Source organism: Opisthocomus hoazin, chromosome 2 (genome assembly GCF_030867145.1).
Source record: "Opisthocomus hoazin isolate bOpiHoa1 chromosome 2, bOpiHoa1.hap1, whole genome shotgun sequence".
NCBI lineage: Eukaryota > Metazoa > Chordata > Aves > Opisthocomiformes > Opisthocomidae > Opisthocomus > Opisthocomus hoazin.
In genome coordinates this window covers 54,548,846-54,573,643 of record NC_134415.1, presented here as the reverse complement: position 1 = coordinate 54,573,643, position 24,798 = coordinate 54,548,846, and the positions used below count along the sequence as shown (strand labels likewise).

General features: G+C 40.8%; 1 protein-coding gene across 6 annotated transcripts in view; it reads right to left on the bottom strand.

Moving 5' to 3' along the window:
* Nucleotides 1–24,798, bottom strand: part of AGPAT4 (1-acylglycerol-3-phosphate O-acyltransferase 4) — an 84,477-nt gene that overhangs the window by 6,517 nt on the left and 53,162 nt on the right. For 5 of the 6 annotated variants that reach the window (XR_012763147.1, XM_075413702.1, XM_075413701.1 and 2 more), the window contains 6 exons: nt 20,776–20,937; nt 18,414–18,567; nt 11,531–11,633; nt 9,345–9,420; nt 5,006–5,204; nt 4,381–4,478 (listed from right to left, as the gene is read on the bottom strand). Coding sequence is in view for 5 of the 6 variants with exons in the window: in XM_075413702.1 (XP_075269817.1) it covers nt 4,381–4,478; nt 5,006–5,204; nt 9,345–9,420; nt 11,531–11,633; nt 18,414–18,567; nt 20,776–20,937 (792 nt within the window). In the remaining variant the exon portion in view is untranslated. The remainder of the gene's footprint in view (nt 1–4,380; nt 4,479–5,005; nt 5,205–9,344; nt 9,421–11,530; nt 11,634–18,413; nt 18,568–20,775; nt 20,938–24,798) is intronic. The other variant, XM_075413705.1, reaches the window with a different exon arrangement.

The following is a 24,798-nucleotide window of genomic DNA, read 5'->3' as shown; positions in this document are numbered from 1 at the left end:
CAAGCAAGTAAAAAACCAAAACCAAACAAAAAACAGTTTTAGGCACCAGGCTGAAAGGCTAGATTAGACAGATGAAAGGGAGCTGCACCAACACAGAATCAACACAAGCAGAACCCTGCACACAGTTTATACCCTGTTGTAAAACTTACTGTAACACTGCTGGCTCATGCACTCTTCACCTTCCACCAATCTCAGCCTACAGGCATCAACAGCACTGCTACCCAGATCACATCATGCTCCAACACTTCGGTCCACATTCTGCACTTGGACACTGTCAAGTCACCGAGGTCTCTCTCACAGTTTGTACTGTGAAAGAGGTTTTCCAATAGTACCATGCACTTACTGTATAGAAGACCTTACAACAGCTCCTGCAGAATCAAAGCTGGCTCATGCTTGGTTCAAATGAAATACCTCTCTTGCCTGTAACTGATACCTAACTGCCGGCCCCCTGCCATAAGCCCAGATGCCATTATGCTTTTAGCACTAGACATGTAAGAGCTACTTCTTCATTTAAAAGCCAAGAGAAGACTTATCATCTTTTGCATACAGAATCAACAATCCCCTTTTAACTGCTGTTGACAGTTGTATAATGAAATACTTGTAGAGCATGAAGGTTGTCCTCTTCAACACAAGTTACCAAAACATGAAAGGCAACCTAACACTGGGTTTTTTGGAGCCAAATGAGATTGGGGAAGCAGAAGGAGGAAAAAAAGGAGCTGCTGTAAAATACAAATACTGACATTTGACAGACTTGCTCACTGCTTTAACACCAAAATATCAGCCTGAAGTTTTAAATAGCAGTTGTGAGTTAAGTGCGTCAATCTCTTGATATCTGTCCTATGAAACTAAAGCAAGTTTTCAAAGAGGACTTTTGTCCCCTCAAACTGCTTGAGCAGTTACCCTCTGGAGCGAGGACTGCCTTGTGTGGGTTCAAGTAGTATCACAAAGGGCTCCTGGTCCCAGACCGGTAGTCAGTTTCTTACGATGAGTATAAATAGCCAAAGAGCAAAGCAAGAGGGGATGGCTCAGCATTTTCAGTATGGAGACATCACTGATTTAGGGCTGAAAGTATTTGAGCTGAACCAGCAGAGCTATATATACATCAGTTATCCATTCCTTGGATCCAAGAGTTAGGGTCTAGGGGATTACAGTGCTTTCACTCCAGCCTGACCGTCACGGGGCATCTCTCTTACGGCTCTTTCCACTTGAACAGCCAGTTACTTACAAGCCACTAAAGTGTTTCACCGGAGAACACAATTAGCAGAGACTGTCTACAAAGACAAACGACACTCTGAAAACAAAGCAGAGGGTACCAGGTAAAAGGACCCCCTAGTTCCTCGGCTCTTTCCTGTCACAGGTTCAGGAATATCTTGTGCTATCTGCACCTCTGCTAATAAAAGTAATGTTATCGGGTACTGAAATCTGCCCTCGGAAACAGCAATCTATTTATAATGGGCTATTAGGGACTGCAATAAGCTTCCTGATTCCGGAGTATCAGGTGAGCTGTCAAATTGCCATATAAAAAATAATGTCCCAAAGCTGCCTATGCTGCCTCAGTCAACAGACAGGGAAAAAGGTCTACTAGGAGCAATGTGAAAAGGCGATTTTACCCTCTGATCACAACGGTAAACAAATGCCTCTGATTTACAGAAAAGGCTTCCTTTTACATTGTCAAGCCAGCAGGTTCCAATCACTGCTCACACTGGAAAAGACAGCATATACAGCCCTCCCTGCTTTGCTACAAACCGGATCCGCCAGGCAGACAGTTCCAGGTGACACCAAGAGTCACAACCTCCAAGGTACATTTGTGTTCCTCTACTGCTACCTCCCAGCCATTGTTGAAGTCACTTCTGAGACCTTGCCTAAAGCTGGAGATGAACTGCAAAATAAACTACTGGTTGTTCTCTGTCAGAAGACAGCTGCATCACTCCCAGGACGTTCACGACAGCGATACCCCTTAGAATGTAACACACAGTTTGGGGAGAAAGCCTTGCTACAGAAACTCAGCTATTGGCTACAAAAGTCAATGTGACAGCTTGGGCTGCAGTTTTTACATGCTTTCACAGAAACAGACCAATGATTCCCAACTAGCAACAACATTGCTTTTAAAGCAATATAGTAAAACAGACTACAACACACTAAGGGAACTGTTGCTCTTTTGGCAAGTAATGACACATCTACTTTTAAGTGACCAGGATAAAGGAGCTCTGCTTTTTGTTTGTTTTTACTGAAGGCTGAGCTTCCTGCCAGTCCCACGGATTCTCTTCCCTCCACAGCCTCACGGAGACTGCCACCTGCTAAAAAGTGACAATGCTATCTTTCTTTTTGCCTGCTCATCAGCCAGAGGTGGCTGGCTGAGTCTAATCAGGCGACAGCATCCTCTGTCATGCTGCAAATCCTGGCCAATTACAAGCACTTTGGGTCTGATCACACCAAGCATTCAGAGAACAGAGCTGTTGCTAAGCACAGGGGTTTTTCAAAGGTTGCAGAGGACCTGCAACCTGCAGCATCCCACAAACATGGCGGACACATACAGGGCAGCAATGCACATCACAGTGGGACGTTAATCTCACCAATCTTAATGTGTTCCTCAGCTGTGCTTTTGCAGCCTGGGAGTTCACACATTCATCCTGGCAGCAGATTGCTGCTGTAGCTTTCTGTTAGCTCCAGCATTACAAATAACCTGAGAACCTTTGGATTATCACTGCATTCAAAAGAGGACTCACAGCAGCCTGCTTATTAATCTTTCCTTGTGGCTAGAAGCAGAAGAAAGCCAAGTGGGGAGTAAGACAGCAAGAAAAAAAAGAAAAAAAAGAAGGGCGCTTTGCTGTCAACTCATAGCAGCACCATAGCTTTTTTTTCTTCTTTCTTTCCCTCCCTTCCTGATAGAGAGAAGACGTGACTCAGTTGTAAAGGCCACTAATTGCAAGATGGTATTGGACTTACGGTGGGGAGTGTGGTGTTACTCAACTAAATTAACAAGGGCTAAATCCAGAAACATCACAGATACCACAATGCCAAGCATTAAAGCATCTCGCCCTGAGGTTAAAATCCAGAACCCCGAATTATGCAGTGAGGCTCCCTACAGAGGGTACACAAGGCATGAGGCACTTTGGAATGGCACCCAAACAACCAGCCCACAGAGTGGAGGAGCTGAATTAAGAGGAAAATGCTGAAAGAAAGATGAAAAACTAAAAAAATTTTCAATGGCTGAGCTTCAGCACCCCATTAGGCCATCGTTTCACAGCTCAGCACCAAACAGACTATGACAGCATTTCTTCCATAGACAGAACAAATGCCCTCTTCAGTGCTGTTGCCAGGGTCGTAGCACTTTTAACTCTGTCATACCTCATCCCACCCACTGTTGTATACCCACTTTGCACAGGGGAGACAGACTGACCTTTCTCTGCAACTGCAGGGGATTTGAACCCAACACCTCCCATTCCTGAGGAGCACGCCCCAGCCATGGTGCTCACTCTTCACTCCCACCCTCTTCACTGGCCAGAGAAGGGGCGGGGTGGTGAGCACTACTCATGCCTTCCAACAAGTAAGGTGGGTGAAAAAAGGTGCTTCTAAGTTGTAGTCACTGCTCCGAGAAATTCTTACACATTTTACATAAAACATTCCCAGGGTAAAAAGCACCAACAATTTCTCCAGGTGATGACAAAAGCACAGGATTCCCCTCCCTTTCCCTCTACCTTGCCCACAGTAATGCACCAGCTATTATGTTGGATCTTATCCTTGCTCTTGTTTTGCCTACTCTGGCCCAAAGCATCACAAAGCAAATTTCCTGCATGTGTGCACATACAAATTCTTCCTTCCCAGACTATCTTTCTAAAAAGCTTCCACAGTAGCTCATGCGGAGTTCGATTTGCTGGGGCTTTCTGAAATAGAATATTATGTACCTACCATATCAAGCTCTTCACAGATGGGTACAAGGACATTAGTTAATTCTTCTTGACCAGACTAGCATGGGACCCGCTCAAGATTCAGACTTTTTGAGAATACAAAGAAATACTATATGTTAAGAACAATTTCCCAGACAGAGAGCAAAGATGCACTTCTGAGACAAGAAAATGCTCCGTGTTTTCCTATTTCCTCTGTATTGCTATTTTGGATGTGGCTTTTTAAGCTAACTAATATCTCTGCATCCAAGTTTGCTCAAAGCCAAAGCCAGAAGGACTGTGAAGTTCTGCTTCTTTTTCAAAGGATGTTTGTAATATACACAGGTGATGAAGCCATAAACACATGTGATGGTCAGTGCAGCCATAGAAAATATTTGCTTCATAAATGTATGACTTATTCTGGAAGGGAACTTATTTTTCAAACAGGCACTCAGTATGTCATAAAGCACAGGCACCCAGATATGATTTTATTTACCTGGTTCCCGCTTCCATGAAGGACACCAAATGAGATCTCCCCCCCTTTCTGTGGGCCAGCTCCTTGTTTTGTTTTCCTTCTTCCTCTTAAACAACACACTAGTTTAAACACAAAGCAAGGCAGTTCAGAACTACCCAGGAACTGTAGGAATCACCTGTGATAATCTATGCCCTGTGCTACCTAAGTCAGACTAGACAGCCACAACACGCTGTCCTTAAATAACAAGATCATGGATTTCCAGTGGATAGCGTACAGACTATGATGAGACAAAAGAATTCTCAACAGAATAAATTAGCCTTGAGCACCTCTTCTCGGTGTTCAATGTGCAACCCAGCAACACACTACACAAGAAAAGAAAGCTTCTTGTAAGCAACCCAATGGAAAGTTACTGTTTCCATTTCCACAGAAACAGAAAATTTTGTATGCAGCTCTTACAAAATATAATACAACTACACAAAAATAAACAATAAAAAAAGAAACTCTCTACTTAACCTATTTCAGGCTAAAGTGGCTACAGTATCAGATAGTCTGTTAATTTCACAAGTCATATTCATATTTAGTAAGCCTCAATAAATCATGTCTGACAGCTACCCTGTAAGTAATCTTTCTGGTTTAGAAAACTCACCCATTACAATGACAAATGCAAAACTAGCCAGTGTCAGTGATGATCCACTGTTGATCATGTTGATGAGCAGCTTGAATAAAGGATATAGCAGCAATAAGGCCCAGAAAAGCCAGTTCAAAAGTGTCCATGGTCGTCGTGGTGGTACTATAGGGACTGCTGGGTAGGTTCCTGTCCGGTAGTACTCTTCCTGGAACGCATCCTAGTAGAGCAAAGGAGGGCAACAATTAAATCCCCATCTGCCAACAAAACTAGCCATTCGTGACTTTGATGTTCCTCTTGCAGCACGCTTGTAATCTCCGGGGAAGATCACGGCTGGAAAGCTGGTACTTTGAAGTCAATGAACATACGGTCAAAAAAAAACAAAACAAAACAAAAAAACCCCAAGAGCTTACATTGATGTGTACATCCTTTCTTTCTCCTGCACATAGAAGCCTGAAAAACTGCATGCTTAGACAGTGTAACAAGCCTAGTAAAACAAGAAGGGTGAGGGGATGTACATTCCTGCAGCAATGTAGACATCACTGTTGAACCTCTGCAAGGGCTACAGCCACTGAACAAACACTTCTGGTAAGCCAGAAAAGTGTTTGGGCTGCATGTTCAGCAGCAGCTCTCTGTTCCCTAATGTTTTCTCCAACCACTGCTCTAAAACAGCATCCACAGCCCTGTCAGAAAAGGTGAGCAGACACCATCTTGTCCCATATGCCAAAAACCACCACGTCCTGTCTGCTTTGCCCCATAGATGCAGTCCTGTTCATCCTGTTCCCATAAGGCTTACAGAGGGACGTTTGGGTACCAAACCTGCAGAGTTGAGCGTGCAAACAGTTTAGAAACTCTCACTGGTTTTGACCAAAGGACTCTCCCTTTCAGTATAATATGAGGAAGATACTGCGGTGGGGTTTGTTTGGTTTTTTTTTTGTGGTGTGTGTTTTTCAAAGCACAGAAGACTTAGAATTCAGTACCTTCCTCTAGAGCCTATACGGGTGAACGGCATTGGCTTTAGCGATGTGATCAACCTGAGATATCAAAGTGGGTGGGGAAAAAAACCCTTCCTTCTGGTTCAAAAGCAAAGATCATTAATCTGTGTTATCACATAAATCTGGTTAATTAGTGAAGTCAGCATTAAACTGACATAAAAAGGAACCTCAATTGAGTCAGAATGAAGTACTAAATTTCTTCAAAGAAAGGAATGCTTCATGACGGTTTCAAAAAAATTCTTGCAAAGCCAAGATTGTCCTAATCAACCACAAGAAGATTATTTCTGCTATGCTACGACTTCACGTTTACTTGCACTCCAGCTGACACACAATTCTTTAATTATTTAATGGTAACTTGAGCAATTACAGGCTGCTACCCTTTTTATCTATTTCAAAGGGAACATTTAGCTTTTAAGAGATTACACAGTAATTAAAGCATTGCGCTTTCTTTACTGAGATTAGAAAAATTATAACTGTTTTGCGCATGCGAGCTAGCTTGTACTGGGATCATTATGGCCAATTAATTAGCTGTCTTCAACAAATTACACAGTATATGAAGTTTTCTTTACAGTGCCTTGAGGATTTTGGTTTATGAGTGGTTTAACACAGAGCTACTAATTATCAGTAAATTGAATTCTACTACATACAATTAGGTTTCTAAATACCAGTATTACTCAGAACAGTTAAGAAATTCTGGCTATTATGGGTATCGCCATTAGGGGGCCTATTACTACAGACAGCAAGACAGACACTTAAAACAAGGGCAGCCGTTTTCTCTTTGTTGACTCTGCATAGCGTTAGTGGCAGCAACACCGTTGACCACTTCTCACCAAGAGGTTTGAGACAGATGGAAGAAATATAGCAGGGGCAAAACAATGTTAATGCCATCCCTCCACTACACATTTTACACTGTTGTGGGGAACAGCTCTTCAATTCAGTTACAATTCCTTACCCTTAAAACATTCACATTCCTTGCAGAAGAGATCTGTGGGTTGATCTCTCTTCTAAGCTATCGCAAGGGTGCCTACGACACCCATCAACAGCTCAAGTCAGCATTTAAACCCATGCTGCTCCCCAAAATTTCCCTCAATCACCTCCCCCAAATTAAGTTCCTTTCATTCCCCTGCAAACAGAGCTTGTTTTCAGTTTGTAATAAATCCTACCCACCCAAGTACCATATCTGGACATAGAAACATGCTCCCTCTAATGCCCCACCAAATCTGAGTTACTTCAGACAGTGGAGTGGGTAATGCAGTAGGGGGAAGTCAGGGAACATCCATCATCTTGTGAGAGGCTAACTGGATTCCTCCTCCGTGCTCCCACCAGGGAGGTCTGACTGCAGAGGTGTGCCACTGGCCTTTCATGAGGAAGCCCAAAAAGAACCAGTATCCAAAAACATATTCTTTGTTCCCAGACACTGGAGTCTGTACACGTTCCCTCTTCAGTTACACTTTGCTAATTCCCTGGGGCATTTCAGCACATATTTTCATGCCCTGTTTTCCATGCTTCTCTTACAAGTGAGAAGAGTTAGAAGCTCCCTTTCTTTTTAATGGAAATTAAGGTTCTCAAGCAGAACTTCTATTTCAGGCACTAAGGCTGTAAGGAGGGGAAAAAAGAAAACAAACGTGCAACAGCTAGCAGAGTTGTGACTATTATACAGTACCTCTTCAGACCAAGCACTAAGATGCTCGACTTGGTCTTTGTTAAAGTCAAAGGGAGTCTTTCCAGCAACTGCAGTTTAAAAAAGAAAACTAAAAAAACCCCAAAACACAAACAAACAAACAAAAAAGAGAAGGCAATGCGCAACCCAAACTGCACCTCTGTCCTAATCTGGCATTAACTGATACAGTGCTGGCCATCTATGGAAGGACAAAATTCACCCCAGGTGAGTAAGAAGCACATGGACATAGTGCTTACTGTAAGCCTGGAAAAGTAAGGAGAATAGTGTTTGGTTCAGAACAGCACAGTGCCATTGTTTATCTGGTAAGGCCCTGTTCATTGCATTTGCAGGAGTGACTAAACCAGCAAATGAAGTGATAAGTAGCAAGAACATAAACACATCGGATTGCCAGAGAGCAGTATCTCAGACTGAGGTACATGTAACTGAGACCAGAAAATGAGGTAAAAAAAACAGGACAAGCTTTTCTCAAAGACTCTCACTCCTTTACTAACAATTAAAAAAAAAAAAAACCCACACAAAACCAAGTCATGTCGCTTCATGTCCACTAACCACCGATTTCATGACTCAAACAGCTTTGTGTCCCTGATCATCATGAGCGCATGGCACTCCAGCCTTGACCTCAGTATCTGTGGCACACCCCACCTACTAAATCATGCTACTAGAGCATAATTCAGCACACAGTACCTAAGTCTTGAGACAGTACTGCAAAATTACAAAAATCACTGAGAATAAGCAATGGCACATGCAACCATAATGCAAGATAAAACAGGGGCTCTGTTTTTCAGTAGCATGCATACCTTGTCTTTTAAACAGCAAGAATTTTGCTGCCCTGGAGAGAGGAAACCAGAGCATAGCTCTATATGCTATCACTTCTAAATCCGAAGCACTGCAGTATTCCAGTCTGAATACTTAGATCAATTTATTGCAGCAAACCGAGCTGTTAGGCCCTCATGCTTTGCATACCTATGACTCCCACTGGTTGAAATTGGAGTGCTGTGTGTATTCAAAGAGCACATCCCCCAACCATTATCTCCTATGTTCATAAAAACAAACCCCATAAGAAACAGATTCTGAAAGTCTGAAGTATGCACATGAGAGTATTTGAGGGGGTGGGGTGGGATCAGCAGGCAGGCATTTACAAACACACAGTCATCATTATTCTGTCCCCATCCTAAGCAATTAGTAATCTTAAATACGTGTCTTCTATGCATACAATGTGAAAGCAATTTATCAGCCTGTCCTGTTAATGTTGGACCTTTGCCTTGGTAGAAGACAGGGTAAAACAAGGAACAAAAATTTTAATACACTAAAGCAAAATATTTTAGCTCACGAATTACTTCTTGATTCAGGACGTGCCCTTAAGTAGGTCCTACCAACCAGGAGGCAGTTGTGGTTTTTGTATCCTTATGCAACTTTCTAAAAGAAGAGTTATAAAACTACTGTATCGAGGCTTACTTAAATTTTCTTCCTGTTGCTCTTTAAGCACAAAATTAAGGCAATCATGACTGACAGCACAAGACTAGTTTATGCCTGGAGAAACAGAGCACTTATCCTGAAAAACAAACCAAGCAACCCCAAACCTCCAAAGTAGGACCACTACATATGCACACTGTAAATGTCTACTAGCAGTATAAATAACTGAGCACTAGTGGGTCACAAGTGCTGTCTGGACAAAAAAACCAACCTTTTCTTGATACAGTCTGTGGAGCCAGCTAGAACATTCCTGTTCATCTTTCGGGACTTCCTCTAGTGGAATCCGCCTGCCAATGGTAAATGAGAGAAATTGAAGAACATTAAATACTTCGGCTGCCACAAACACTTACATTATAGACAGATTATCCATCTGACAGGAGACTCACTACATTTTCCACCTTTTTTAATTTATGATAACAGCTCCCAGATTAGCAATGTATAGTTTGCTTCTACAGCCATTTGCAGTTTTTAGATGTATCTGAAATTCAGAAATTTCGATTTCTGAAATAGTAATGCATTAAGTTTGAGCTCACTAGAGCCACTTTCTAGATTAAGGTTTGCAAATTTCTGTTTCTGAACAAAGATTTTGAATTCATTTCTTACCCCATCTATGGAGCACAAGGCTGTATTTATTTAATCAGGTAGCCGTTAGAGAGAAAAAACAAACTATTCTCCTTATATCTAAAGCACTCCAGTTTCTCAGGTAACATTTCCAATTCCTGTAATTTTTGCTACGTACAGCTTGGTTGGATAATTTCCAGCAAAATGGCTCCTATCACTGAAAATCCCTTTCTTGACAAAACAAAGCTTTCATTAAGTTACACGACTTTGTGTCAATAATCCTGACAGAAAAAAATCCCCTTGTCATTTTCATTTAGGTATGCTAATAACAGTATTTAATGATTTTAGATTTTTCACTCTAGCATATATTTTAATTAATATCCATTGAGAGCAACATCAAATTAACATCCTTCAGCATAGGACAGAGCACTTTTCACAGTCAGGACACTCCTGTTTGCAGTTAATAAATTCAGAGCTGCAACACTCTTTTGTTTCTGTATTTAAGAAAGTCAGAAGATGACAAACATTACAAGTCAACACAATCTAAGCAGAGACAAATAAGGCCAACCAAATTTTACAAAATTCTACTGAGTGCAACACCTACAGCATTTCATTAAGCAGATATGGAGGATTTTGAAGAACATCTGTGAAGGTCCTCAATTCACGGCCAAAACAAATTTTGCCATGTGTTTTACACTGGCTACAAGAACTTTTCAGGAAGCTCAAAAGCACAGAAGGGTAAATAGCTCGCCCGAGTCATGAAAACCAATTTCCATGCTCTGCCAGATTGACTTGCAGCAGGCTGGAAGGGTGTAATGGGAGACATGGCAAGATGCATCTCTCAACGCTGTTGGAGGAATGGCCCACATAGTTAGGGGCAGCTGCTCCTCCACGAACACTAGCCAGCCAGGCCACCTACACCAAACACAAGGCCACCAGGTTGAGCTACCCATGAGAGCCAAGCAGGAATGCAAATTCACGTTGCACCCATGAGGAATCAAGAGAAAGTTTCTTCTTACCCTTGGGCAAAAACAGTTCTGAAGAAAGTATTTTTTAAAACAGGCAGAAAAGTGGAGGTAAGAAGAAAAGGTTGCTTGACTCCATGTCGGTACTTAAGATAAACCAGTTGGAGCAGCCAATTATAGCTATAATGGGGTTATGATGAACTCCTGATCACTCACGGAATTAATTTCTAGGCTCCTATGTGTCAACGCTAACCCATCACATACCGCTAGTGCCTGCAGTATGGGCGCTGCTGGTAGAACCTGGCCTGGGAATAAGGGCCTTAGAATTGGCCCATTCTCATTAAGACTACAGGAAGCCGTTGGGGTATTCACCACTTACAGAAACATTAATGATACAGAATCTAGGTAATTGGTTTTTTCATTAAACAAGCCCCTTCTTGGTAGGGAGGGAGCGGCAGTCAAATACATCAACTACTACACCAAACAGAGATGTGTACAGTCTGAGCCTAGCCTCCACCTGGGTGGGAACCATTGCACCAGAGACAGGCATAAAGCCACCCCATCTGAACACTTAGTAGATGTTTGGTATTCTGGCCAAGAAAACTGTTCCTGCTGAGCTGACAAAAACACAAATGAATAAAAGAACAACAAACAAGAAATCCTGTAGAGCTTCATAGGGTCCCCACATATTTATAGTCACAGAACTTTGCAAGAAACCCTTCCCATCCCATATGAGTTTTTATCTGCAGTTCTGTGAAGACAGGCTGGTGGAGATTTGCTACCTACTTGAAAATATTTCCTTACTTGTGCAATTGTGACTGCAAGTACACACTTCTGTGTGCCAAAAAGAATTAAAATATAGATTACTTGCCTTACATATAAATCTGCATGATATTTCTTTCCATTTAGAACTCCCAGCAATGTTGGATTCTCATTATTTCTAAAATTGAGGGTAGAATCATAGACTGCAGAAACTACAAGAAGAGAAACAGGTTACGCGACTATTGTAATAATAGAATGGAAATAAGTCATTCTCTCTTAGACAAGGAGCATATTTAAATATGAAAGTCATCAGCAATAGCACCACAGTTTGAGCTGTCACCAAGGTAAAGATGACAATGAAATATTCACCATGCATGTTTTAAGAAGCCAAATAACCAGTGACCCTTCCAGGAACTGCACCAGTAGGACAGAAAGGTTTGCTCTCCACCCTTGTCTCCTTCCCTATCAGGTGCAGAATGTTGGGCATAGGGAACAAAGTCACAGTTTCTGACAGTTAATACACTATCCTAGGAGTCAAATGGTTGGTTAAGAAACTATTAGCTTTCTCAGCTCACTCTGAATGACACATTTCCCTCCCCCCCCAAATCTGGGTGAATAACCACGCAGACACACACTTTATAAACACTGAACAATATATACGGTTTGACTAAGAACGGGTAAAGTGCGTGTGAGACACATCCTAGAGCAAGCAGGCTTAATGCAACTATGAATTGCTGGGCTTCAAAACAACCTCCCCTTCATGTCCATTATTTGATAACTGAGGCACCTGCTGTAGGGCAAGGGGAGACTCAGAATAGCAGACCAAGTCCTGTGTGAGCTGGGCGGCTGCTATGAAGACGTGCAGCTGTGAGGCATATAATAACCAAGTTCCACAGAACAAAACTGCAGCCAAACCTTCAGCCTCGAGAAAACGCTGTTTCTGCAGGTCAGGACTGCGTGGTAACAGTAGAAGTATTTGCAAAGGTCGTTTGTAGTTAAACTAAGACAGCATTAACAAGCAGTTTCTACAGAAAGTGTTCCGTTTTAAGCTACATAAAATGTTTCAAAAAAGTTTCTTTGAACACATCCTTGGAGACACTATTTTCCTGGTGTCACAAAAATTACCAAGAGGAATTAGTCTTCCTGCCACTGAAACCAATTGTGCATCATGGTACGAATGTAAGACAAATGCCAGCAACAAAACCTTTTTCGTATGTCACAAAAGTGATTAACATGCACTTCACATGCAGCTTGCTATATTCTAGGTTTTCTGCTCTAGAGTTTTTCAGTAATGAACACTATGATGAACCTTTGTTGCAAAAGCTTTTGAGCCTCCTTAAAAAGCCTTTTATCACACAGAACAGATTTGCTTTTATTTTTGAAGCCCCTCTAGCTATGAAAGGTAAATATGGCTTGGTCACAACATCCAGCCCCAGAAACTCACCACAACATTTGTTATTGCAAAACAGAATTCATAGCACAGAACAGAACAGGCTGGCTTCAGCACTGTAAGGAAATCCTGAAAAGAGAGGCCAAAACCCTGTCACTGCATACAGACTGTATCCCTCGTTAACAACTCTATTCTCTTCCTACTGCAGCTGGGGTTTTAGCGCAAACTCAAAACTACAACATGTAAATCAAAATCTATTTCAAGCATACCACTTTTCCTGTACAATACAAGTAGGAATTTATTTTTTTGAGTAAATTATCTACCTCCATTTTTAAGCTTCTTAGTGTAGAAGGATTTTACTAATCCACTCTAATTTACTAATCCAATGTAATTGAAGGAAGACAAGAGCTCAATTCAGTTTATACAGGGTAAGCTTCTTAGTTTATTCTTTAATAGCATGAGATTATTCTAACGACAACAGGGACACAATAAAGGAAAGTATGATGTACACAGCACTTGTTCTTTCATCTTTTAGAAGACACCTACATTTGATTTTTGATATGAATTGGGTGCTTGTTCAGACACATTGAAAGATGCTTCTCATGTTCTGAAAAAAACTTCTGCAGAGTTAGTCAGGAACATCTTCATGTGCTAATGGCCATGTACAGAGTTTTCCTTCACTCCAGGGAAAAAATATTCCATTCCAGTTTGTAACTGGTCTGTACTTTGATATTCAGTTCAGTCCTTTTTAATATCACACTGAAATCTTTTAGTATGAAGCAGTGCCAAATTCAAGATACTGACCATATGCAGGAGTAAACAGACCTCTGTTATGCCCATATATAAAATAATTGAACATTTCAGCATTTCCATTTCGAAAGTGCAGGAAAAGAACAACAGTAGAACTGTCAAAGAAAGAGACTGCATGGAATTAAAATTTGCCAGAAAAATTCCACAGCCAAAGCAGCACTAGCATGCTGCGTGACAGACTGAAATTGTTTTTCATTAAATGTGTATTTTATAATTACATAATTAGAAATGAACATCCCATGACTTTCTCATCCAAAAGCTGAAGAGTCCAGAAATTTCATGTTCTAAACCAAGTAAAAAAATAACTCCTCAGCATCTTGAAAACATTGCAACTATCTCACTCTCAGACTAGTTTAGGCAGCATTTGATAAGTTTTGCTTCAATTATGAAATAAAACACTTTCTCACAGAAGTTATCTTAAAACATCTTTTTCATTAAAGAACAAAACACAAATCCATATTTGGAAACCTTTTCAAAGGCTCAGAACAGATCATAACTGAAAACAAATTTTTTCCAACTGAATTACTATTTTCTGACAAAAAAAAAGGCTAGGTAGGTTGTTTTGTTTTCTAATCTCTGCCCAGCTTTTTGTTATATCTTTCACTGTTGGTTCCTTGTACAGCATTCTGACAGAGAGTGATGTACTTAAGAATTTAATTTAATTTTGACCTAAGAAATCTTTGGATTACATATATAGAGAGGATTTTTCTTACTTCACCTGTCACTCTTGAATTTCATGCATTATTTTGTGGACATGGTGGATTATGCCAGAACTATTATCCGACAAAGCAACCTACAAGCAACGAGTATGCCTACATATAGCTTCATACTAGCATACAATTACCAGAAGTGAAGACTGGGAAACGCAGGGGAAGAGACAGTGAAATTCACTATACTACTGGTATGACAGCCACCTTGACACAATCTTTCGATTTAACATTTCATTGCTGTGGTCATCCTGGTCAAAATAAGACTCATCCTCTCAAACTTGGTAGCTTGCTCAGGAGGATGACCGGAAGCCTCACGAAACATTGAAAAAAATCCAGAACTAAAGTGCAGCTCGTGGGGAAAAAAAAAGTCATTGCAAAACCTCCAAGCACTGTCACACTGAACTCCATGAGAACATCATCCTGGAATTTATTCTCATGCATTCCCCCTATGACAGTAGTTCCCAGCATGCAACTGGAGGAAAAGATTGACAACTTGGAGTTATCTACAATCCATCATGAGGCACATTTTTAAATACAAGTCTCAGCTAAATAGAAACAGCTGAAAGGAACTGCCTGATATACAGCCAGGCCATAAAAGTAACAGTTGAATATATCTTTGTCAATATTTATGACATTTATTTTTATTGTAAGTAATGGATGAGTGTTTTAGAAACAGATCTGTATTTTCATTTGCTTCCATGAACAGTACAGGTAGCAAACTCTAAAACCTAACAGTAATTTATTAAGACAGCAAAGAGCTTCTAGAAATGAAGCTCCCGGGGACTGCATCCGTACTACCAAAGTGGTAGAGATGGCCACCAATAAAAACATCAGAACAAGTTCGAAAAATATTAAAAGCACTCCTTTAAGAATCAAAATGTGTGCAGAGATCTGAATTTGTGAAAGTAAGCCACTGAAAAGAATTCCACTATCACTTGTGAAGAAGTGAGTTAGGAGAAAAGGTTCTTTACTTGTTATTTTGTGTGAAAGATATTTTTATGCAAATATATCTGCTTATGCTGACAGATATGACATCCACTGGTACGGGGGCAGTTTCCCATGTATGCACATTAAATAAACTCCTTCTTAAGCTCAGTTTTTCAAAACAGATGGACTTGCCAGACTGATGTCACCAAAGCCTGTGTCCAACAGATGCAGAACTACTGCACCAGGTAGCATTAAGAGTTGATACAAAGTTTCAAAAAAGACCAAGGTGCAATGACTGCTATTGCGGGTGAATTACCTCTACAGCTGCAGAAACCAGCATCCATCCATCCTATAGTACTACAGCCTCAGACGGGTTGAATCACACCCTTGTCAGAAACGAGGAACAAAGAATAGAGCAAAGGGAAACGCTGACCTCTGTCACACCCAGCTTGGGAGTGGGTCCAAACATTTGGCTTGCCTTCACTGCGACCTCATGCTGCAGCTATCTCCCTTAACAAGGCACTCCAGCCAGGCCCCCCACCCCTCAGGGAAGAGAAGAAAGTGTATTAGCCTAAGTGGAAGGCCCCAAAATGGGCTCAGGCAGCTCAGCACCAGTCTCTCACTTTCAGAGACATGCAGGGATACCCCACTACAGACTTGGCCACTGACATGGATGTGAATTGTGCCACAGGAGACACAGGTCAGCCTGCAAGACTCATTCTTGTAGATCATCAGTTCAGTCACCTGTAAAGTTATGAACATCTGCATGCTGCCATTGCTTCTTCTGCACACAGAGCAGCAATTCAGCAGTCACACTGACGCTGTTTGGAACAAGTAATTTGAGGCTGTCATACAGGGATACAGTCACTTGCTGGGCCACGTTATAGGGCAGAGCATAATAACGAGACTCAGGGGATTTACAGCAAATAAGTCAAATAGTACTATTTACCAATTTAAATATTCAAAATAAAAAAAAAATGCCCAAATTACTACAGCAGATAGCCTCTGCATATACTGACACCTACAACATGTTACTGCTTATAACACAGGTACCAAATGTCAGTGCAGGTTAACAGAGATAAGAGGTCAGATCCTATCAGTATTCATGCACGAAAGGAATAATTTCTAGATAGAACTTACATTTCTGAATTATGGACTGTCAAAACAGACTTCCATCATGTTCTCTATTCAAAAAACATTTATAGACTTCCTTGTTACCTGTACATATTAATGTTACAAGGAGCTCTAAAAATAAGAACTTGTTTACAAAGGCCTTTCAAATGCTCTTCACATGTACCCCTTGTCTCTATCGGACAGAAACATCTAGTAATCCAGACAGTAACTCTTCTTATCTCCCTCTCACTGCAAAAAGCGACAAGGCAAATAAAGCAACATAGCCAGAAGAATCTGCAACACCGATCTTGGAGTCATCAGCTCTTTCCCTCAGAGGTTTGCTGGTTGGGTTTTTAAGCTATACAGTTTCAACAAAAACTATCTATGAGAAGTTATGACTTTCTGTGCTCCTCCTTGAACCCTCACAGGGAAATATTAACTTGTTAGCCTTACCCTGTTCAATCCAGCAAGTCACAGCTTCTGGATTGAGGTAGTAACATAACACTTCCCTAAGTAAGTACTCTAGAAATCTTAGTCGTCATTTTTGAAAGTATTTCAAATATTTAGGATCCTAAAAAGTGTTACTGTAGCGTATTGCATGAATGCCCAAAATTTTTTATAAACGTCACTGGGGTTCCCTAAAATTGTTTCCTTTTGAAATATTTGCCCACAAATCAGCTACTTGTCCACAATCATATCATCTGTTGCTTGCTTTACACAGACTTAGTGAAAGAGAACAAAATCAACACCAAAATAACTCGTCCCTGATTCCCAGCTCAGGGCACTGAAGGTCACAGTGTTTTGACTCAGCTCTTCTTCAACGCCTCAAGTCTACCTCTCCGTGCCCTCAGCAAAACAGTCGCCCTTATTCAAGAAGGAAGGTTAAACTGTGCCCTTAAGGGAGTTGCTGGACGCTGCACATAACTTACCCCTTCTTCACATATCAGTAAAGATCCAAGCTATTCTGTCCATTTTGGGAGTGGGAAGTCGTGCGTGCCTGACAAGCTACAACAGCGGTATCATCTACCTGACTTGCAAGAGGATATGTAGAAGAAACATGACAGACAGCAAGACAGCTGACTGCAAAGCTTTTTTTACAGCAGCTATCCTAGATATGCCACATGAAAACATATCTTCAAAGACAAAAGAAGTTTTGACATTAACTTCAGTCAAGCTAGAACGTTTTCTTCTAAACCACAAACCACTCTGTCTTTCCTACATATATATCAGCCTTCCAATGACACACAAATCTACCAAACCCGAAAGACACTGTAGCACTACGGCTATTTAGCACTGTCTTTCCTTTGCCCATGAAGTACACAGCAGAAGACTTTGATGGATTGTATTAGTCAAAGAAAATCACTTCAATGGCACGCGTGCCATATTCTTACTGATGGCACTTTAAAAGTTGGCAAATTCAAGTAACCAGAAATATCTGGGGGGTAGGGAGTTCAGAACAACATTAACAAAGAAAAACTTACTCATGTTCTGTAATGTAGAAACAATTTATTTATAAATTTCTCCTACATGTATTTTCAATCATGCATTTTCACTCCCATTCCACAGCTCCACAAAGGTTACTTAGAAACTCTAAAGAGTACATCTACACAGGAATTTAAAGCAGAATATTTTTTTATTTTAAAATGGTGTTATTTGAGGCAGATATTTACTGCAAGAAAATATTTAAGACACACTGCCTCAGATTCTCTATGAATGTATTTGCTTCATTTGGCATAGAATTGCTTAGTAAATACCAAGAAATATTATCCTTTGGCAATAGGTATGAAACATGCAACTTGAGATTCCGCAATACAGACTCACAGTAACAGGAAACAAAACCAAACCAAAACCAAAACAAGCTGCCCCAGGACTTTGTTAGTAAAACCTGATCTTTAATTTTTGCAGGCTAGTAGAAGAAAGGTCAGAAAGGATCCCAGGGCTTTTCTGCTAGGACATATGCTACAGGGAAAAGAAGAGCATGGCAAAGTGACAGCAGTTACATGAAATAACCATTTAGCACTGTTCCTTGTGACTTTCCTTACCTACATTTCTCAAACACTGCACAGTGACAGCAAATCCTTTCGTTCGTGGCAGTAGGTGATACTTCAGCTTGGGCAGGCCTTTGGCTTCAGCTACCTGCATGCTAATCTGGTGCTTCTGTTCTGTGAACCTTGTGCCCTCGCAATGAATCAGGAACTAAAACCAAGAGAGAACTACAGTTAGAAAGCAGCTCAGGTTTTCTATATCTGTCTGATGAGAGGGCACCTCTAATTCTTGCTCACACAGCCCAGATGAACACTGCCAGCAGGGACAGGTGTAGCCACATACGCATTTAGGTAATTTAGGCATTTAGGTAAAAAAACCCACAAACCAAAACCAAACTCTCCCAACTGCTCCCACCCATCCAACTTGCCACCCTCTTGGTTTGAACTCTAGCCTTTGGGCTTTAACATCTGCTTTGCTACTCGCTGTCTGAATGACTTGATTTCTTTAAATGAATCACTCCATCTCTAATCAGATGTTAGAAAACACTCAAAACATACCTCCTGCTGCAAACCTCTCACTGATGATTAGGTGCTCGAGTGTATTGGTATCTAAAACTTGGGAAGTGTCTAACCCAAACACATTTCTAAGAAATGTTTCAGTGCCCAGCTTCCTTCCTCTCACTCCAGCCCACTTGCTTTCACTATGGCATGAGGACCACTGACAACTGCAGACAGTAACTTTGATGCCAATGACTGAGCTGGCAACAGATGTAGGGCAGTAAATGCAGGACAACTGAAAGCCTCATCTCCTTATGAACTATACAATGGAAGTGCTCAGACATGAACAATCACAGTTTTGCCACTGGCAGACAGAGGAGAGCAGACAGATCTTTGGAGATTTACCACTTGTTTATCTGCTTTCTGCCAAGCTTGAATGCAAACTAACGCATCAGAGAGCATTGCCAAATCACACAAGCTAAGTCCCCACAACCCACAGCAAAGATTTAGCCAACAAAGACAGAGAAACTGAGGAAAACTAGCCAAGAAGCCAGCTTCATTTACTCATGTATCACATGCATAACATCAAGCAGCTAGATGAAACATACAGAAACTGATGAGAAAATCCTTCTAGCCCACTTAGCATGCCCTGTCTTTCTACCTTCTGAGGTGCTATTGCTGCGCCTTTTGATATTATGTCACCAAACAAAGGCAAATTAAAACTCCACACTGCAATAACCCCAGGTGCACACCAACAACTGTATCTCTCTTACTACAGAGAGATAATAATCCCTCTTAATAATTCCTCTACAGCAGTATATAGAGGATGGTTGTGGTTTGTGCTCACCAATTAGAGCTGAACTGCCTAGGTGTACAGAAATGCATTCACATTTTAAGAGTCACAGAGCACAGTCAGATCCCTGTGAGAGAACAGAATTAGAAACCAAGAATTGTTCCTTTGCTAGACAGCCTTCTGCCTGGAAGTCATTTAATCACTACCCAAGCACAGAGCTTAGTTTCAATTGCTTAGCGCTCATTTAAATCAGTGACAACTAAAAAAAAAAAAGTTTTGTTTCAGAAAATAAGAGATACAGCACATACATCTTCAACATGAAACTGCTTCTTAGGCAATAGTTTTTGTAGTCCCTTGTGAGTCTGCTTAAGGTACCATTTCCTTAACTGTTCCCCTTCTCACCATCACCAGCTCATGAGAACTAGGATTTTTCTGATTACTGAGAAGCAAAAAAATTCAAAGGCATTTTTTTCATTCCAGACTACGAAATGCTAGGCAGGCTCAATACTAAAAAATCATGGTGATGGAAAAAAGTAACACGTTCCTGTTATTGAAGGTGACACCAATCCTCTCCCTGAAACACAGCCAATGGCCCTAGGTGCCACTTCTCTGACCAGGTCCTTATCTGTGACTTCCACTCTACTGGGCCATGTCTGACTTAGCATCTTAAGAGGAATGGCCTAATCGCAGGGAAATGGAAGGAGACAATACGAGTACAATCTCTGCAATCTAAAATGAGTGGGGAGTTGAGGTAAAGAATAAAGCTAATGTGTTTCAATACAGCATTGTCACAAGCATCTGTTACACCACCTAGGAACCCTGCATCTGACCCTCTCCAGTTCCTGTATTTAGAGGACCACAGAGTTTACTGAATGGATCACAGTGGAAGTATTTTTGCAGTATCACCTGTAGGCCTCCATACTACAGACAAAGAAAACAGACAAGACAGACTATTATATGGGAAATTCAAGAGAGAATTTAATTCTTGGAGAATACTCTCCTCATACTGCCAGGAAGCTCATGAATCAAAGTTCTTGTGAGCAACCTGGCAGCTATCACATTGTCTATGCCCTTCATCCCTCCCAAGCACTACAGTACCTCGCACTCCACTTGCTAGTTGTCACTCACCCAAAAGTTTTCAGGGTAGTCCCGGAGATTCAGCAACTTCTGCATGACTGTTTTCCGATCTTCCTCCCACTTACGCTTGCAGAAGACTATCTCTAGGAAATACCACATCCAGCCAATGATAGGCATGTAGGAGAGCTCCTTCTTTGCGAGCACTTTGGAACTCTGCAAGACAAGAGTCAAAGCAAGTAACAGAGTTACATCGCTTATGAGTTCTCTGTGGGTATGACACATGTGCAGTTAGGCACTAACATATTGATTCATATTGACCAGTCCCAGTTTTAAAACCAGTACAAAATCAAAACAAAGAAAAAGAATTTTTCCTCGTATGACTGAATAGTCAAACCTGATCTCAGATGTATGCATGAAAGAAGTCTTCCAGAATTAAATAAATATATGTGTGTATATGTGTGTGTCTATCCTGCCTGAACTCTGAAACCCAAAACACACAACAAATTACTTAAAACACTAAGGAATCCACGCAAAAGACCCAAATCACATAAAAATAAATTCTTAATTCAAACAGACCCTGGGCAGTGGCAGCTGAAGTTCCTTTAAGATATGTTGCAGCTATACTTCTCCCCGAAGCTGGGGCACCTCACCATGACAAGAAAACTATTCTGAATGAGAAACAGATTCACAGAGCCATTGCTGCACAACAGTATACTGATGCACACACATGGTTTACAAATGGAGAAAGCCTTAAACAACACTAGAAACAACAACAGCAATAGAAATATTTCATTAGGGTTTAGATTTGTTTATGGAAGGGCAATAATACTTACCCAAGTGAATTTCACTTCAGAGCATGCTTCTGGAGTTGAAATGGTACTATTCCTGTCTCACACATGTGACAGACTCTGAAATTATTTGTGCAGACTCTCCACAAGAAATCTATGGCTTATCACACATTCAACAAGTCTCAAATCTCAAATTCTACTCCAGAAATTATGTGATCATCTCACACTAACAACCCTTTGGGCAGGAGAACTGTTTCCACTTGCTTCTTTCCTGTCTTCCAAGTCAGCCTGCCTCGGTCAGCTATTTAACTTTTCACTGTCTTATTTAAGCAATAATATGGCACACACGTGTATATAAAAATTGTTGCTTCAGCATTTCCAGAAAAAGTTACATTTTCCTAGAGTATAGACTATTATACTCTAGTCCAGTTTCTGTCTGTGATATCATTACAAGCCATCTCACAAAAGTGCTCTGCAGATGAGTTCCAGCACATTGCATTTGACTAGCAGGAATTATTTACTAGTAGAAATCACTATGAACAGAAATTTTTTACTTTTATTTTTTGGTTACTGTTGTTCATTTGATTACTAGGGGAATAAACTTGACCTAATTCTTTATCTCAGCTTGTTTCTCTCATCTGAACTCGTTCCTTGAGGAGGAAAATACCTTAAATAATTTAGCTATCTAAAAGCTCATAAGACTGGAAGGCAAGAGCACATCACATTGCTTCACTAGCAAGTGTTACACAGAAGCAGAGCAGAAAATAACATGAGACAATTCCATTTCTGAGAATGCAGGAATAATCTCTGCCAATTGATTTAACACTTTGTAATACAGCATTTCCTCTTGATCATTTTTGAGAACGTCAGTGATGGGCCCAGGTCAGGACTCCAAATCCAGCTCTCCCCCAAGCAGAAGCCGTAGGATTCGGCAGCCATAGGATTCAGCATGCTTTTTGCCATTTCAATTTCTAAACATGTTGGATGTTAATCCCTACTGCCTGGCAGCAGCAGCGCAGAGCCCAGCCTCCTCTTCCAGCTCTCCAGACTGGCCGCAGAGAAACAGGCTCTGGTCTGGTTATTTTTTCCACACTACTGTTTTTCCTTTTCTCAGTTACTCTTCATACAAGCAATATTCTTATTTCCAAAATAAACATAAATAGTTCTAGCATATATATTTAAAAGCCTCTAAAGAGCATTATTTTGTTGTAGGCCACCTACAGTATAGCTTCCATTCAAAGTACACAGACCAGTTAATCTGCTTTTCCATTCCTCTTCCCTGTATGTGCCTGAGGAAGACAGTTGAGCCAAAGCTTTGCCCCAAGAAACCCCAACAGAAGCAAAGTGTTTCTAGCTGAGCAGGGAGATCTAGAACTTTGGGGAACTACTGCCTGCCCCAGCCACGACCCGGGCAGCCCTCAGCCACAGCCTAGTGCAAGCCAGGTAATGATGCGCAATGAGGTAAACAGCTACAGTGTCACCCCCCAAAAAAAGAAAAAAAACCCATGTTCCTAAAGTTTAGTTACAGTAAGTATCATAAGACCTACCATAAACAAATATAAGTGTGCTCTGCACAGGATGTACAAAGTCTCCAGAGCAGAGAGTCAGAAAAGACAAACCAACAGTCCTCCCTCCCAGACTTTAAAACACAGGAATCCTACTCCAAAAAGCAAGCTAGGGTAACTATTTCACTATAGCTATTTTCTGCTGTTTTGCATATTTTAAAAAGCTTATGAGTCAACCAAGGAGCAGGAGAGAAGTTGCCACCATTTTTTTTTCCCCAGTGACAAAGAATGAATGTTGTGAGCTAAGGTGTCTCGTAGTGCAGGTAGAACCACAAAAGCAGAATAGATGTTCGAATTCGTCCCCAGGGCATGTTCTTATTCATTTTCTGTGCTGACGCGTTTTTAAAATTTAAAAGCGCTCTTCTAGACACATGAGTGCACAACTCCTTAGGTTGATATAAATAGAAACTAAATCACCTTGTGCTATTTTGTGCACCCAATCTATCCTAGGAGTAGAAGGAAGGCTAATGATATAGAACTAATTAGAGAAAGGAAACTGGCAAGACTGCTCTTATGTGAGAGGAATACATCAGACCTCCCCTCAGAAGCTACCATGTCTCTTACAACAACTAGAGCTACAATTCATTCTGTTTCAGTTGTCTACCCATGCACAGCTCCTGCATAATTACCAGAGAGGAAAAATGCAGCTCTAGTTGGTAAAGAAAAAGTGAGTGGCCAAAGTCAAAGTGCTTTGGTAAATACACGACAGTCACCTTTAACCTTCAAATTCAGCTTGTTCAACAGAATAAATTTCACTTTAAAGTGCTGATTTATTCCAATGTGAGCTGCCTTCTTGAAGGCAGTCAAACATTTTCAGTCTCAGAACTGTAATCCCAACAGATGTTTAATGAAATTACTGCTGGATGGGGACAACTTCTCTACAGTAATAGCATTTTAATCCAGGTTAATTTCTTTTGGCCAAGTTTGTTCAGATGGAAATACCCATGAAGTTCTCCTTTTGTGAATGATCGCACTAACGTCATACTAAAAAAAAATATTTTTACAAGCCTACTATAGATGCATTTGCACAGCTATGGTGTCACAGAAGTTATTCAACACCTCTTGATCACAGAATGCAACAAACAGCATGAAATCCTCCTGCAAACTAAGGATATCTATAAAAATTTGTTCCACAGTTTCAAAACAAATTCATTGCAGATGCAAACCACTAGCAGCAGCACTTTGCCTGGTAAGTTATTTGCTCTCCAGGCTGCTCTCAGTATTGACATACTTTTGACAATTCCGCTTGCTCTATTTTGGAAATATAGCACTCCTCCATATTATACTCTGGGACATCAAGATGGAAAGATATGTTTCTTTAGTCCCTCAAAGCCATGGTTGCAGAAATTTAGCTAGGCTCCTAATTTCTAGTGCGTCATATTGAATAAAACTTTTCCATGTTGGAAAGGTAACACAGCAATATTTTAGAGGATGTATTCCCAAGCGTATGCTAAGAAGCAGTGTTAAATGCAAATAATGATGTAGTTTGGGCTACCTACATGAACAATTACATAACTTCTATTAAAACACACAAATGAACTACTGTGTTCACACAGCTACCAGTCCATATAATGACCTAGCAAAAGTCTCTTCTCACAGCTATATTTAAGGCCATGCCCAGTTTTTCCAACAACAAGCTTCAACATAAACAACTTTTAAATAAAATGTGGGTTTCCTGGCATAGAGAACAGATAGCTAGGGTTAAAAATTATTACATGTGC